This window comes from Periophthalmus magnuspinnatus, chromosome 6, assembly GCF_009829125.3.
Source record: "Periophthalmus magnuspinnatus isolate fPerMag1 chromosome 6, fPerMag1.2.pri, whole genome shotgun sequence".
NCBI lineage: Eukaryota > Metazoa > Chordata > Actinopteri > Gobiiformes > Gobiidae > Periophthalmus > Periophthalmus magnuspinnatus.
Window position 1 is genome coordinate 14604411 of NC_047131.1, and position 18624 is coordinate 14623034.

The 18624-nt window shown below is 38.1% G+C and overlaps 1 protein-coding gene across 1 annotated transcript in view; it reads left to right on the forward strand.

The window, feature by feature from the left end:
• Positions 1-18624, forward strand: part of LOC117371814 (voltage-dependent calcium channel subunit alpha-2/delta-1) — a 169562-nt gene that overhangs the window by 36090 nt on the left and 114848 nt on the right. Inside the window, exons 2-3 of the mRNA XM_055222580.1 lie at positions 3437-3518; positions 5060-5176. Of these exons, the coding sequence (XP_055078555.1) occupies positions 3437-3518; positions 5060-5176 (199 nt within the window). The remainder of the gene's footprint in view (positions 1-3436; positions 3519-5059; positions 5177-18624) is intronic.

Below are 18624 nucleotides of genomic sequence, written 5' to 3' on the forward strand. Positions count from 1 at the left end.
GCTAGGTTTTCTCTGTACTACCTTTCAAGTGTTCAGTATATGGTATTATAGTTGACCTTACAGGTGTTCATCTGATGGTAGAATAGCAGCCTTACTGGTGCTCAGGTTAGTGCGATATGGTACGCCCATATTAGTCCATCTTACAGGTGCTCAGATGAAACAGATACAATAAAAGCGTGCAATCCTCTGGACCTGAACAGCTGCATGGTTCTCTCTGTCATTAGTCTCTTTGATATAGCAGACCCCTCACCTGTGCCCAGTTGGATCAGTGCGGATGTGCAGGGGAGCGCGTGATTGGCCGACTCCGGGTCATGTGAGGTGACCCGGGCCGATCACGTCGTGATTGGTCAATGAGATTCTCTTTGGCCTTGTCTGTTTTGATGCGTCGCAGAGGGAGAGGGGTGAATTGGATCGGACAGTTGTAATTGTAGTGTGAAATTGGGTGGTGACGATAATAGACCGCTTGACAAGTTAATTATTGAAAGAAAGTAAATGAATAAGTGTGCAAGGTGTAGATTGTCTTGAACCCACTTTAAAGGAGCACTATGTAACTTTTCTGGTCCTACACCGATTTGTTTTCATCAAGGTGTTATTGCTTTGCCTGGAATGTTTTATATTATGACATTAAATGTATGACATTTATTTCAATGTAGGTTCTTTAAAGCCACAGTAGCCAAAAAAATAAATAAATAAAGACTAAAATAAAAAAGCATGTATTTTCGTTTTGGTTGTGCTTATTGAGCTTTAAAAAAAAAAACAAGAAAAAAAAACAAAACAAGAGAAATATGTCCTTACTGTCAGCGGGCTTGCATATCCATAGACCTGACTCTTATTTAGATTAGGGCCTCCTGCTGCTTGTTTCCATGGAAATGTTCTTTTGGCTATAATCTTCCACAGTATGTCAGAAAACGTATCTATCTCCATGGAGAAGGTTCCAAAGTATGGTTTGAACTTTTTGCTAGTTTCCAAGGATATACATAAATATGATACAAAACAATACACTACAATTTCACAAACCTGGTGCAATGTGCAGAAGTTTCATTAGCGGAATGCACGATGATTGTGCTGTGCGTTTTGAAGGTGGAGTGAAACTGAAACTTAATAAACGTTAATAAATGTTAATATGTTGTTTTTCAGCGATTATAGCATTTTCAAAACAATAAAAGCTAACATAAGTCATTTAAATATGTTATGTGATACAGTTAAATAGTCATGTCTCTCCACAGATCTGACCTGTGGAACAGTCTGGGTAAACCAATAACAACTCCCTGGAGACAAGTAGGTTGTGGACCCTACTCCATATTTGTTCTGACAGTTTGAGTATCCCCTACCTACAGAAATATGGTTATTTTGCATCAGCATGGCTCAATTCTGCCTTGTGATATCATTAGGTGATATTATAAGAAGTTTGCCTCAGTATTTTTAAAATCCATACTAGTTCACATAACTTACGTTGATCATCCCCGTGCTTCGATAGCCTTCATTAAGGAGCCTCCCAACTGAACAGCTATTGTATTTAGTCTAATTTGTAGTGCTTCAGCACTCAATAAGACAGTGGACAGCATTTTCTTCTGCTATAGTTTCCACAGGAGTTAAAAACTTGCTGAATAATGTAGAAATATGGGATTTTTATATTTATCAGCATGAAATAAAACATCTTCTCTAACTAATGTACATTTGTGTGGACAAGGAATGCTGACCAACCTGTGATTTTTAAATTTACTGTATAAAGATTCAAAATTTTAACATTGTTCCCTCATCAAAAACATGCCTGAAGAGGTTTTAGATCCATGCGTGTTTGAGTAATTTTACCAAGCTCTCCTGGGCCCTATTCAAACCCTCTTTAAGGTTAGCAGTATGATTCTGTCCATTCTGTCACCTATGGTCCCACACAGCAGTTGTGTTGTGATAGTGCTCTGAAGTGACTTAGCACTGAGAGCAAATGAAGGGGGAACTTAGAGTGTCAAAAATGTAACTGTAACTGAAACTTAATCAACATGTTAATACATAGTTTTCCGTGAATATAGGATTTTCAAAACAATAAAAGTTAAATATGTTATGCAGTTAGTTCTCCATAGAGGAGCCTCAGTCTGTTTGCCTGTTACTGACCAATATCTGTTTCCCTGAGTATGTTTACACACGAGTATCCCGGTTATGAGCCTTATCCTGGTTATGACAGTATTCTAGATATGACATTTACATACGCTCAGAGAAACCAGGGCACTCATATCCCTGTAAACATGTGCAAGTGCAGAGGATGTGGAGTCAGAGTGTCCTGGATGTTTAGAGGGGTCGCTATGGCAACCATGAAACGGATATGCCAAGGAGCTACAGAACATTTTGGTAACCTCGCTAACTTAAGACTTTTAAGTCTTGTAATAATAATTGCTAATAATTAAGGAACAAGATATACTATAAAATAAAGGTGTTAAAAACTAATTGTATTGAAACAGACTGCTTTTATTTTGTTCATTGCTATAAAACAATATTTATATTTTAATAATTATTCTTAAAAGTTCTAATAGAGGTTTAAGTTGGTTTGGGGAAGTTGCTGTAGCTATTACCTCACACGCACATGTTGCTACATCAGTTTGCACGTGCTCAGTACGGCACCAGTAAAGAGAAATCAGGATACTGTGTTTACATGCCACTGTAGCCTGAATACTATCAGAATATCCCAGTGAGAGCATCCTTGCTTCTCATGACCTGGATACTGGTTTATCCAGGATACTGAAATCAGGATACTGTGTATACATGGAAACACACAGGATTCTCAGAAAACTGTGTTTACATGCAACTATGCATGTAAACACAATCATTGTTGATTTTCCAACTCTCTGTTGATTAAATCAATGACCCTGTTAAGACCTAAGAGACAACTGCTGTTGTGAGTTTAGGCTTTATAAAAATCTGTTGAATTGAGAGGTGTAATACCCCCTCTTTAAAGGAACTGGGTTGCCAGTGTCTTAACCTGCAGATATAAGACACGTATCAGTTTTTCTCATTCTCAGTATATGAACAGGCCTCATGTGAAGCTCAGAACCTCCAGAATTCACTCAATGAGCTGCAGAGGCTGCACTAGCACTGATTAAAGATTGGCTACAGGTGCTGGGGTTTGTGTAGTGACCATTCAGATCAGAGAGAGAGTCCATTTAGGTTTTAACCAACTGATTTCAGCACTGAAACTGGCCACCCAAATGAGAGACTCATATCAAACAACTTGTCCATCATGTCCAATGTTTTGTAATTAAGAATAAATGAGCATTACATTTGTTATCAGTAAAAGCCATATTTGATTTGAATATGTTTACCTCATATCACAGGACACAGTTAACTCATGCTTATAAAATTTAAAATCAAAATCTTACATACTGTACTTTTACCCTATCATCTATTCAACATATTCAAAGTACATTGTTTGTCTGTTTGTGCACAGGATTAAAGATTGGGTGGACCAGATGCAGAAGGAGCTCATCTCATTGGCAGACAGGGCCACGGCTGGGAGGAGCCTCACTCAGGTATGGACAATTGCCATTCAAAAATAATAACAACAATTAAATGCAGGGTGTTAAAAATGTAGGTCTATAAGCAACATGTATGCAATAATGGACAACATCCTGCAATAAGTGTGTCCTAACTCTTTATTCTAGTGTGATACTGATTGATAATATCTTTGTTCTCCATCAAAATGTGTACAAATTCTGCTACCAAACAACACAAGACCCAAGAGTTCTACAACCAGGCTGAATGTGATCTGGAACACTGCACATCCAGAACTCTTTCAGCAGAGTTGCTTGGTTGAACCTCTGCAGTGTTACTTCACAGAGGAAGTATTCTCGTAAATGTCCATTTTTTTCTGTGATGGTTCACAGACAATGAAACTACACTAACACAGGAAGAGGGCTTGTTCTTTAAGAAAGTCTAGCCACCACTACTTGTTCAGAGGGATATCCTTACCTTCTTTTCTTTTAAGTGAGGGTATATGCCTGCTACTGTTTTCAAAAGATGCTACAATCACATCTGAACGTAGGTTGCCAGTGCCTTAACCTACAGATACAGGACACATTCAAGTTTTCTCATTCTCAGTATATGGACAGGCCTCATGTGAAAGCTCAGAACCTCCAGAATTCACTCACAGATCAATCATGTTTGGGAAAAAACAAAAAAACAGCAACAAAAGCATTGTTTTGGTCACCTGCCGCCATATTGGTTCTAGCTACTAGCGTAATCAAACATAAGCTCCAAAAAAACATACATTAAATGCCCAATTATCAGTATTAAACCACATTTTAGGAAAATTTAATCTTTCCGGTGTTAGATTAACAGCCATATAAAGCCATATAAAAACTGTTTGAGAGACCCATTATGGTGCCGACTGCCCTGATATCCATGTGTAATCTGCCGGCTGCTTTGCTGTTAATTGGTAAAAACTGGTCTGAGGGAGAAATTACAAACCAAGTCACATCTCATTTCTTGATTGTAATATGTGTAATTTATTTCTGAACAAAAACAATGTCATTTGTGTTCGGCGCAAGTGCGTAAAACTACCATTAGACCTGTCAGCATAAGTGGTATATTGACTCATCATTCAGTATATGAAAGCTGGAACAATATATTTTGAGGCTCAGTATTTATCATGTGTATATATTTTCTTTGCAATACTGCCATTTTTATGTAACAATGTAAGATTTGAGCTCCAAAGGAATAATAAGTTCTGGTATTAATCATTCTGCTGTTTTGTTGCAGCTCATGACTTTTAATAACACAGTTTAAAAATGTGTTTACTGGGATTATCCTGCTTAGTGGCTAAAGTAGTTTCAGTATTAACATTTATTGAAATATTTCTTCTGTAGCAATATATCAGGCTTTGACACTGGTTATCATGCTACTGTTTTTCAATAGAAAGTGAAATGGAGCGAGAGTCAATGGAGCCGGAAGCGTGCCCATGCTCACTTCCTATTTGAAACGTGGCGGCTAGCGGGTTAGCTATGTCCATTTATTTATACAGTCCATGGTTCCGTCAGAAGTCATAATGTGCTCTCCCCTGTCATGTGTGCAGATCTTCTTGAGAAACCAGCACTTGTACACGATAGAACAGAACGACGCGGACAAGCTGGTGGACCGCGCAGCCCGGAACATCGAGCAGCTCCTGAGGAAGAGGTCGGCTGCTTTGGAGGTAAGCCCACTGCCGTCATACTGTTTGTAAGGACTTATACTGAATAGCTGCAGGGACTCTCACTGCATTTATATAAAAGGAAAACTGAAAAAAGTCAAATTTAAAGAGCCCATATTACACTATTTTCTGATCTATGTCATAATGTTTCCTTATTAAATACAGATCTGGAGTTGTTTTGTTTTATTCACGCGTTTAACACACAAATCTTGAATAATTTTACTCTCAATCGGAAAACACACTGCTCCACCTTGTGATTCATGCAGTAATACAGGAAGTGCTCCACTGTGTTTTTAAACTCCACACACTTTCACTAGAATCACGTGGATGATTTCAGCCCTGGAATTTCTAATCTCTGCTAAAGAAAATGTAAAAAGGTAGCTATTAACTTGATAACTACAGTTTCATGACATCACAAAGTGGAACAGAGCACTTCAAGCTTTGGAGATGTAGACAGACTAATAATAGAGTTACTCAAACATGTGCGAATGGAACAAAACACAGCCCCAGGTATGTTTTTAATAAGGTAACAGCATCAGAACATGATTTAAAGCTCACTTCATTTTGTGTAATATAGGACTTCTAAATTGTTCATCAAAATGCATGTAAACCGTAGAACTATGATTGAGATGTTGTGATGAAACTCAAATGCTCAGCGTAAATGAGATGTCTCCTATCTATATTTGTCAAAAGTGTATAATAAGTGTATAATCCTTAACCTGATTATAACAAAATATACTATCAGAAACATTTCCGATCATAGACACCAATGCAAAGTGGTGGTTGTGTGGCATAACTCGGTTGTGGAGAAGAATGAGGCAGGCAGCGTACAGACACAGTGTTTGAAATATTGTGCTACTGATTTAGCTGTTGCCAATAAAGTCGTCTCTGATAGCGGTAGCAGTAAATTAGCCATAAAATGCTAGTTATAGGGTTATGAATTATTTAAGAGGCAGTTGCTTTTTGTCATTAGAGGAATAATAGTCCCCAGTGCGCTAATTGGTATGTTAGCATCAGATTGTTTTCACTGGATAGTTTTTGGCTGGTAACATATGCAGTCTGACTCCTGTGTCTTTATTTAAAGGTGCGTTATGTAACTTTTCAAGTAGAAGTTTGCTCTATTTGCTGCTTGTGTTCATTGAGAAGTTATTTCTTTGGCTGAAATGTTCCACAATACGGCATTGAACATCTATGCCGTCTTGCATATTCAGGTGTTTTTATGATTAAAAATATCTTGAAAAAACTGTATTGTCATTATGAGTGCTGTCACCTCTCCACAGATCTGACCTGGTGTCATCAAGTGTAAGTGTCTTTGGAGATAGATAAGTTGAAAGGCCCTGTACCTGATACTTTCCCGTGTATTTGAGCAAAATATATCTTGCCACAGTACAGATATATTTCATAAGGTGCTCTTGATGTCAGAATTATGTTTGCCTCATGTTATCTGCATCTAATCATATCCAATTCATCCGATAATCAGGAAGTTCCAATTAGCATGATAGCCGTTGTTAGCTTTAACATGACGCCAAATTCCACTCTGGCCTCTGGAAGTTGTGAAAAGCTCTTATAAACTCATTGCGGTGAAAAATTAGGACGGTCGGAATGCATAAAGTAAGGCATAACCTTGGACTACTGCAAACCATTTAAAGTGAACTCGTTCTGTTTTTCAAGTTATTTTGCATAATACACCCTCTTTAAAAAATAACCATGACATTGTAGACTTCTGAAACTTTTAAGTTCACATATATATTCTTTATAATAATTCATATCAAGTTTGTGCCATGTAAAAATCCACTCCACCATCTGTGCAAATCAAATCTTACTGCAGTTTTTGGAATACTTTAAACTTCAAGCCCACGTAGAGTCCATAAGAAACACATTTTATAGTAGTGATAATGAATGGTAGTATTAATTTGGATGGTATTTGAGTTGGAAGGTGCCGCGGTCCTCCCCCAGACCAGACATTGTGGTGGGAGGACTCTCAATATTGCCAGTACAGCCAGACAGCTTAGCATTATAACTGTGTAGGCTGCATTTGAATCACTTAATTTGGCGTTGAATTCAGCAGTGACATGGTCTTTTAGAACGGTGGAGTGTTCTGAACATAACTGACTACATTAGCAATAAACATTAGCGGTCTCACATTGCCTGCTTTTACAATTATCTGTACTGGAGAAAAAATGCTAAACTACATGTTGTTGGCCTTTAAAAATGCTCCAGCACCTTCGCTTTGGCATTTCATGAACTTCTGACAATATACAGCTTGTTTATAGATATGCGCTCCAATGCGGGGATTGGGGGTTAGGGCACCATCTACTGGTTGTAGGGATAATTACTATTCAATTAACACCCAACAACTAAAGCTAGCAACATTTTATGACATGCTAACAGAAGCATCCAGCTGCAATGAAGTCAAGTTGGACTCTGGACTTTAACCCATGACGTCACAAAACTGGGAAATTCAACCTCATGTTTTTATGCGGCTTAGAAGGGGGTCTAAGCTAACCTTGTGCAGATATTTGTAAGTTCATAAACTCACAAGACGTACCCCCGCTGTGAGGTTCAAATTCACCCAGCAGCGGGTGGACCAATGACAGAGCCGCATTGAGGTTTATGTGTAAGCTTAAGGCAAAGCAACCAAAACAAAACAAACATGCCGACCCTGACACACTTAGTTCAGTCTATTTTAGCAAAAATACAGACTATTTAGTTTGTGAAAAATGTGCAGAGTAAAACGCTTCGTGCATTTGTGGACGGGGAGGATGTTTGTGCTTTTCTCTCAACTGGATGTAACAAAAGTTAGATTTTTGACGGTTGTGACGGTTTGACCAATCAGATTCAAATATTTGTCATGACATCCCACGTTTTCCCGATTGTTTTCAAGAAGAGCCGTTCCAGATTGATAAGTATGTAGCATATATGTTTGTTTTATTTGTTTGTTTTTTAATGATAAAGTCTAATTTGTTTTTCTTCAGTATGGATATATTGTAAGAGCAGGTCCTGGGCGTCACATTGAAACCACAATGTGGCTTCTGCATTTAATTATAAAAGTTTTTATTGGCCGGAAACTAGGAAATAATGCTGAAGCACTGTTACCATGCTAGTTATTGTCAGCATTACTGTGACTGCAAGCCTCTGCTCTGGGGAGATTTTGTTGTGTAACTTGTGTTTTTTTTCATGTTTTATGACAGTAAGACTCACATACAATCAGTACCTGTATTAGCCAACCACAGCCTTCTACCAGTACATCCATGCAAGTTTGAGTAATTAATTTATCAGTCTCTTTCAGACCTTATTAGAAACCTGCTGTAGGAGCTATAAGATTCAGTCCAAAGCTCAGCCCACAAGCCTACATCACTCATGCTCCCACACGACAACCCTCCAAAAATATACAAAAGCATGATAAAAAACTGTCCACAACTTGACAAACTTGATACGATGTGCAGTAGTTTCATTAGCAGGATCCACGCTGATTGTGTTGTGATAGTGCTCTGAAGGGGGAGTGACAGCACGGGGAGCAAAGGGATGGAGCCCATTGCTCTCTTCACTAAGTCACTCCCCACTCAGAGCGCCAGAAATGTGCCTATAAAACATGACAATACTTTGTTTTTGACAAATATATCACTTTCGCAACAATAAGAGGCAACATAGTAACCCTAAATGTGTTATGTGTGTCCAGTCAATACCCCATAGAAGTAAACTACCCCCTTTTTTAACATTAAAGCGCTCAGATACAAAGTGTCTTGATTTCGCGTCTCTCTTAGATCTTCTGTTTTCTCTGGACTGGACTTGTTAATACGACTGCAAATCCCGGAGACATTTCCTTTCTACTACACTATTCATGTTAGTGGAGAAATAGGTCAGAGAGGCCCTCATTATCAGAATCTATGAAAATCTTTTATGTATTCTTCTGGTCCTTCCCTCTGTGCTGCACTGCCTGTATAAGGAGCACCATGGTTGTCTTATTACTCATGGAAAAAGTCCTGTGTATGAATGTTTACGAAGACATCCTCTGCAGTGTGGTATTGTGTATCTGCTGGAGTACTCTGTTGAATACAAATAGTCAATGTTGTTTGGAGAGAAAAAAAATGTAATATTGGCAGTAGTGGCTTAGGTGGTCGTGCAATTGTCCAATAACGAGAAGGTTGAGGGTTCGAGTGTTTCTGTAGTTGGTTTGTGCTGTTTGTGGTATTGTTGGGTGTTTGTTGGAAAGGCCAATGGTGTGTACTTGAAGCAACTTTTAAGTAGCTTGCAATCAGTTTGAGTGGGAATGAGAAGAGATTGAATAATGCACTAGATTGTGAGATAACATTCAGAGCTGAGGGATGCACTATATCAGATATTATTAAATGGAGTTAAACCTCAAATAGTCAAATCAAGGTACTTTTGAATGCATCTCATTAATTTCATTCAATAGTTTGAGAATATCACTAAGGTAATTACTTAAAGGTCCTGAACCAGTTTTTTTCCCATGTATTTGAGCAATATTTGTCTTGTCCCAGTCCTGATGCCTACTGTGTACTGTCTGCATCTAATTATAAAGCTCTTTCCTGTACGATGATCAGGAAGTAACACGGCAGTTGTTGTTAGTTTTACCGTGACAGCAAGTTAGTAATAAGTTACTTTATTACAAACCTGCGTGTAGCACATTTGGTCTGGTCATTCTTACTGAGCTGAGTTGTTTGGGTGTTGAAAAAAAAGGGGGGCTGTTTATTTTAGGTAACAATTTATTTGATTCAGGGAAGATTGAATCTGAACTGCAATACTAATGCAAGAATTCCATACGTTTTGTAGTCGTCGAATGTCGAACGAAAAACTAATACATAAATAAATTTGTTTTTTTTCTTCATTTCTGTTGTATTTACTACATTGTAAAATATAGAAAAACATGTGTCCTTACTGTGAGCGGGCTTGCATCTCCACAAACCTGACTCTTACTTGGCTTCCTCCTGCTTGTATCCATGGAAATGTTGTTCCTTTGTCTTTAATCTTCCACAGTATGGCATAAAACATATCTATCCCCATGAATATACATCCAAAGTATGGTTTTAACTTTCTTTTTTCATGAAATCATGCAGGTGACAAGCCACCTCCATAAAGTTACATAATATACCTTTAAAATAATCACTTAAAATGGAAGCGTTTTCAGTTTGCCAATAATGACTATTCAAATTCAGTTGTGATTTCAGATTGTTTTTTCGTGCAGCTTTATTTTACTGCATATCTTCTCCTAATAGCTGAATACCATTGAGATGAATAACCTTGAGGCGCAGTACTACAATATGGACTGCCTTAGATGTGTACGGAGAGATGAATGGAGGAGGGAATGAAGGAGAGGACAGGAAAGACAAATGGACGCATATTATAGACATGTGAGTGACGGACACATTCTGCACATGACAGAGGAGTGACTGATGGAACTCAAAGGAGACATTTTACATTTCAGACGTGTTTGTGGTTAGAAGGACGAGTCTTAGGACGTTTGATAAAAGATAAAGATGGATTTTTTTTAATATACTATGCAAAAATCCAAGAATGTAATCTGTTAAGGTGATAGTGAAGGTTATAGATTGATAAACTAACGCATGCACAACAGGCTAGGTGTTCTTTATGATGAACTAGAGATGTAGCGCTGACTCTAATCTAAAATATGACTATGACTTATGGGACTTATGGGACTTGACTCGGGCTTGGAAATTTCTGACCGGCAGTGACTGGACTTGTAGTTCAGGGTATAGCGTTTGGACTGGGACTTGACTTGAGGACTTGGATTCAACTTGTGCTTTAGGCTAGAGGACTCGGACTCAGTGTTGACTTGAGGTTCAGGCTAAAGCAGGGTTTATCAACATTTTTAGACCTGAAGATTATTCCAAGGGTACTGACTTATTCAAAGGTTACTGGTTCAGAAATATATCCAAAAACGTCAAAGTTGCACTGTTTAGTTTGGGCATTAAACACTATCATGTCACACATGTATGCTTTTAAACTAATAATTAGTCACAAGAACAGAAACCACAGCATTTTTCTAGAATCAGATTGAAAAAAACAAACAAACAAAAAAACTCAAAATGTTTCTATTTTTAGAAATAGCTCAAGGGCTACTGGGTCAGCCCCAAAAGGTACCTTGGTGACACCTGGGCTGGAGATTTGATTATTCATGTATTTATTATTATTTTTTATTTATTTATAATTTGTATTTATTTATTTATGTGTATTATTTTATTTATTTATTTTTAATTTTATTTTATTTTATTTGGAGGAGAGGCCCCTCGAGATGGGCCATCTTGTTTTTTAGGGGGTCACACTTAACAGGACTTGGGCTTAGAGTTGTCTTGAGGTTTAGATTAGAGGAGTCGGACTTGGACTTTATTGTGTTTATAGTAAAAAAAAAATTCAACAGTAATCTATGGGTCATTCTAAATTGTTCTAGTCCTGGTCTACACTTTTGAGAAAGACTGGATGGATTGAAGTCATCTTTACCTTGAGCTTAAACAACATTACCTACCTTTAAAACCTTTTTACATTACATTATTTACATTATTTAGTACATTTCTACACTCAGTTTTGTTGGTACGTTTTTCTTTATTCATAATATAAACCTACCTACTTGGAACGGAAGTGGCAAATCATAAAGGCTACAATTTAACATCCCACGCAAACCACAAACCATCCTGTGTGCATATGGCCTTATTATATGTGAAACCTTATTACCCTGTTGTTTATACCTCTAAGTTCTGAAACTGTCTTTTTGAAAAGGCAATTAGTGGGATATTTTTCTCCTACTAACTAATTTAGAGTCAAAAACATTTTCAAACCATGTTATACGTTATTTATAAGGAGTGCATCCTTAGAACGCTGACCTTTGACCTGCTGTGGTTTCCTTGGCCACAGGTGCTAGGCCTGCCTGCACACAGCTCAATAAAACCAGTGTGTCACAAAGGCACATGCATTATTAACGTCAAATCACTGTTCTGACGTTATATCACAGCTTGTACACAGAACACAGGGCAGGTCTCTATAGGAGGTAGGAGCTAGCCACATGCTAACCACATACAACAGGAAAAACAGTGTGACAGTGATTATTGGCATGGCAACGTGAAAGAGGATATAAAAACAAGTGTTATTCCAAAATGGTTGGAGTAATATGTAAATTATGGAAAATAATCAAGGTCAGGTATTCAGATAGAGTAGCTGGTCATGATTTTTGGCCTGAATTGTTTGACATTACTGTAGCTGTAATTGACAATTAGAATAAAATAAATTACCTATGTTCTTCAATTCCAGTTCCAATAAAAGGTTCTCTGTTTTCTGATCTGAATGGTCACTACCTAAACCCCAGTACCTGCAGCCAATCATTAATCAATGCGAGAGAGAGAGCGAGAGGGAGAGACTTTATTGATCCCAAGGGAAATTCAAGTTTAGCTGCAGCAATGTACTGCGCTTCTCTGTCGTCTTTGTGCCTCAGTCAAACGTCTCAGTTCAGTTTCATGGGACGACTGGTCAGGCAGGGTCTGCAGATCCTGTGTCAGATCAGTTAGAGGAGAAGAACAGTTCTCTGGACAAAAGTGTCCCTCTTCTGTGTGATCTGTGTCCTGTAGCATCACAGTGTCCAAAAGGAGCAAGGTTAACACAACAGAAAAGCCTCTTCTAAGCCTCACTCTGCTCGTTGTTTTGGTTGTTGTTGAACTGATCCATTCCTTCGAAGTATTTCCTCTGGAACGTCTTCTGATACATTTGCTGCCACATTTGGTGTAAAAAGCTTGTAGCATCTCAGAGGTCTATAGCTAGCTCCTTATCTAGGGCAGCCTCTGTAGCTCAGTGATTGAATTCTAGAGGTTCTGAGCTTCATATGAGGCCTGTCCATATACTGAGAATGAGAAAAACTTGTATGTGTCAATTCAATTCAATGTATTTTTCCATAATGTCGTTATATATAGACTGCACGCATAGCCTACATGCACATGTAACATATATAATATATACACATATATGCATATTTACACATGCTTTCATTATACATACACAAGTATTTAATGTACATATACTTTATACACACAGGTACCGATTTACAAAGTGACACTGAAAATGGACGCCCTAAGAAGCGACACAAGCTGACCTCTATCTGCAGGATGTTGTTCAGTTGTGACTGTAATAGAAAAAAAATACAAAAAATTGTAAGAGTAAAGTTCATATAAGGCTAGTCTAAGTTTTTCCTTCTGTTTATTTGTGTTTACAAATCTATTTTATTTAGGTTATAAAAATGAACTGAATAAATATAACACATACAGCCAGTAAAGAGAAAAACAATAGCCAAGAGGTCACTAGGCTTTAAAATAGCTGCTTATGAAATAGCATGTCCATATACTGAGGGGGTATAATAACTTGCATTTCCCTGTGGAGGCTTATAGCATCACAGTTACCTATTTGTTCAAATATAAAATATTCATATTACACTATAAAACAATATAGCTGCACATTTGACATATTAAACAAGCCACAAGCACATCCTTGTGACTTCTGAGTGTATGTCAGTGCTTAGCTTTAATTACACTCTCCCGCTTTCCCCTCTCCCTCTCTCTTCCTCTCTCTCCCTGTCTCTGTCTGTCTATAGCCTGTAATTACCCTTTCATTATTCATGTGCACTGTTATGAGACAATAGTTAGCGCTGAAGGCAAACTGATAAGGCCCAAAAGGCGGAGGGCGGATGGGTTATGTTATGATCGCACACACAGCACCTCCGCCTCAGCACAAATATTGACTTTTTACAGTGCGCACGAGTCAAGCCTGTTTACAACGTGTACCTGCCCATAGTCTAGGAGAGAAAGGATTTCATGAAAAAGGACTAAATGAGCTTCAGAAATATGATTTGGTCGTGCTATCGTAGTAACAGGCCATTTTAAAGGACCTGTATTACTCTGTTTTCTGATCTATGTTATAATGCTGCTTCCTCATCACAAACAGAGCTGGAGTTGTGTTTTGTTTGATTCACACATGTTTAACACACAAACCCTGCACGCTTTTGAGCAGTTGAGCAGTGGCATTGATAGATGGGTCAAATGCGGAGGACCCAGTTCCCTAGAGTGACAATATAGTGTTGCACTGTGCCATGTTCAAGAGTAGGTTCTGCACTCACATCTGCACAAACGAACAGAGCCACAGCCCAGTGACATCAGCATAAAGCGCGATTTGTTTATCCTTTGAATAGCTAAAGTTGTTACTGAGAAAAAAGGGCCGCCCAGACGTTTAGACTAGTACTAGTATTGAAAAAATAACCCCAAAAGTGCTCGGCAACGGCATTGTTTCAAAAATGTTGTGCCATCACTGTTCGATTTTTAAGTGTTTTTATACACACACTTACACAAAAACACAATCTTTAAAAGCGTTGTGTCGCCCCAAAATAAAGTCAGATTTTGTGCAGATGTCGCTAATATCTACAAACTAAATTTCAACATTATGAATCAACACATTTAAACCTGCTCCTTATATATTCAGATATTGATCCTTAAAATATATGCAATTTTTATGGATAATGTCTAAAATGTCTTTAAAAAGTGCTATCCATCTGTATGTCATTAATGAAAACACGCTAGTCATACACCCACTTCCCAAATGATTTTCCATTGTGAGCGGCGTGCCCTTATCTACACAGGGCACAGGTGGTGGAGAGAGCCTTGTAAATATGCTAACAGCTCTTTTATTGACTTGGGCATAGCTAAAACACCATTGTGAGTTTAAAATGGCTTATCTAAGACAGTTGATGGCTGCACACTGACAGGTTTCGCAGCTTGTGTGGGATGGACAGCTATATTTAACTGTGTAGACTTCCCCCGGGTCTGGCTTATAATGCATTTGTCATTTGGATTTAGCAGCATTAGTTTTGTCATATGGGATTGTGTAACAGCTTAACTCAAGGAGTCACTTTGCAGAATTCAGAATTTTAAAGTACTTTTGAGTACTTTCTTGAGATACTACAGAGACCTTCAGTTTGTTGTTTTTTTCTTTTTGTCAGTTTCCTTTTTCAAAATTCACAGTAAAACAACAACAACCCCTTAAAGTATCACCTACAAACACCAAACTTTACAATCCTACATTTAAATGCGCTACAGATTTTTACTTCAAAATGTGAAAAACTAGTTTATTTTAAATGGTTTGCAGTGGTCCAAAGTTATTCCTCACTTACCTTATGCATTCAGAGCATCCTAATTATTCACTGTGATGAGTTTAGAAGTGCTTTACAGAACATATAAAAAGCCAGAAGTGAGTTTTATCATCACAGTAATGCAACTACCATGCTAACCGTGCGCTTCCTGATTATCTATAAAATGCTTTCTAATTAGCACACAGAGCAAACTCATTTTAACCTCAAGAGCTGCTTAAATAATATATTTGTACTTCAAGTATTCAAGATTTTAAAGCGTTTTGGATACCTAGCTGTCTGAGACACAGGTACTTTCAATTCTTAGTTTTTTGGTCAGTTTGCTTTTTCAGTGTATTTTCACCCATAGAAACAACAACATTGTCCAATCCGCAAATAAAGATCAACTTAAATCACAAACATACACCAGACTTTACACTCTTGTACTTAACATGATGATCATACGGAACGACCATAGACTGTACAAAGAAGTGAAGTGAGGGAGTGTGACGTTGCCCATAGCGTTCGGCTGCAGCCAAATCAGGCTCATCGAGGCTCGCGGTTATAGGGACGAACTTCTGAGCTGAGTTCCATATTTGGAATTCCGACTGTGAGTGTCATAGCAACCAAAGAGACGATTTTGAGTGCAGGTTTGGCAGGAGACAGGCCCTTAGCAACGCGGTCAATCAAACCTGATGCTAACGCTAGCGGGAGCAACTTCAGGGAAAGAAGGCATCTGACTTTGTCTTTTATTAATGTTCATATCTTGAGTTTCGGACACAATAGTGAAATAAAAAAATAGCAGGATCATGTAGAGTGGGTTAGTACGAACATTTTAAAACCCAAATGACGAGCCTGACAGCAGCATTTACAGAGAGAGGGGCGACAGTTTCTAATGTGAAGTGAATTGGAGCCAGAGTCAGTGGAGTCAGAAGCGTGTCCATGTTCACTTCCTATTTAAAATGCAGCGGTTAGCCGGTTAGCTATGTCCATTTATATATACAGCCTCTGGGAAGGACTTGTTGATATCTAAAATTTGTATTCCAAAACATCAGGCAACATTTTAATTGTAAGGCCAATTTTTTGTTGTATACTCAAATAATAAATAAAATATCAAACATCCTGTCTGTACATTTTTTGTATCTAAAATGCCAAAAAAAACAAACAACAAAAACAAAACAAAAACAAAGCTATGTGAAATAGAATAAAACTTTATTTATCCAATCTATACCCACACCCCATACTGGAATCTGGTGTAGGGCTCCATCTACTGGCAGCAGAGGCAATTACCATGGGGAAAAAAAGCATATATTATCTAAATAATTAACATGTCATACCATGTTAATATGAGTATGCAGTTGTAATGCTCATGATTTAACAGCAGTAAGGCCTAAAACTTACTGTACAGGACTTTTACCTGTGACATAACAATTCTGGTAAAATTCTAATCCAAATGTTTTGAGGGGGCAGTGATAGCACTTGACATCAAGGAACCACTCACCCATTCACACACACATTCATACACCAGTGTACACAGACACTCGAGGTGAGGGGGGGTAAGTGTCTCGCCTAAGGACACAAAGGCAGCATTCATCTGTGGGAGCTGGAATTGAACCGTTAACCAGTGCGTCAATGGATCTGACCACTCTACCAATTATGTTTTATGTCAAGAGTAGGATTTGAACTGCCAACCTTTGGATCAGTGGATGAGGGAACAATGGTACATGGTTAAAAGCTCAAATAAGTTAGTTTTGTCTAATACATGTCCTTTAAATTGAATTACTGAATCCCACAATTTGATGATTTTTATTGTCATATCGCCTAGGCCCCACATGCAACACAACAAATATGAAAAAGTTCCCCTCTAGTGACAACAAAAGGTACACATTGTAAATATTGAACTCCAAAATGGTTCCATGTCTCGTTTAAAGATAAATATTTCATCAGTCCTGCTACTACACTGAGCCCGTGCCTCATAAACACACATTAGACTGTTTTATAGTGTAGTAGAAAGCTGCTTGTGTGCATTATGGCTGTTTAATGGCGTCTCCAGGTGTGGAACAGTCACACTGTTTTCTCACCGGCTGCTCTGGGGTAATAAACTCCACATAACCACTCCTCCTGTTTGTGTGTGTACCAGGCAGCTATGGACTTGAGATACAGGTTTTATTCATGTATTTGTTTACTGGTGTATATAAGACTGATATTTGTACTTTCTAAGCAGTATAGGCCAAAATACTGATGAGAACAAATACATTTAATATATTTAGTATTTAATATATTTTGCTTTGTTGGAAAAATTAAGTGCAAGTCACTATGGATTTCTTCAAAAGGGGTAACTTCAACTGAATCACTGTCTCGGTTGGTAGAGTTGTTGTGAATGCCTAAAAATCATTACTACGGATATTACTTTCCATTATTCTACTTTTTTTTATATCATATTATTGACAGCACGAGCCTGTTTAATAAACTGTTATTGACCGTTCATAAAGGTGGGTTCCTCGGCCAACCGTGCTTAGCCTCTGAGATGTGGTCGGGCATTCTCAAAGTGGTATCACGACTTATTTGCTAACCTGACCAGCCAAAACAACACGCTTTGACAAAACAAAGACAAAGATGAGTGGGTCTGGAACCATATCTCCCTAACTTCGGAGGGTGAGATTGACAGGTGGATTAACCAATCAGAGACATGAATGTATTGTTCATGTCAAAACAAACATGGCACCTTACACATAAAAAGGGGAAAAAAATAACACAGATGACTAAGAAACAGCAGGGATGTCTACAGAATCAACAAAACTCTTACTGTCTAAGGCAGGAGTGTCCAAACTTTTCTCATTAAGGACCACATATTAAAACACAGACAAAGCTGAGGGCCGGTTGAGGGCCATAGACTGGTCATCAATACAGTGAATACTTCAAATCTGCATTATTATTACAAGTTAGACTTAACCACTGGATCGTTATTCATGCTTACATCCTCAGTAGGACACATTAAATATTTGATATGGGCTTGTTAAAGTAGATTTTCAGTAACAGACAGTAAAAAGTACTGTTTAAGGTGATAGTGGCCAATTCACCTGCAAGCTTGAGGGCCAAGAAAAATTGGTCTGAGGGCCGCATTTGGCTCCCAGGCCACAGTTTGGACATGTCTGCTCAAAGGTAAAAGAAGTTATACATTTTGTTCTGAATATCCTCTGTGAAATCTTTCTTTCTTCCACGTAAGCAGCCATATTTGTTTTGTAATAAGGACGGACAATGCGTCCTTGATATATATGTATATACTTTAGTCACGGTATCACACCAACCTATTCTA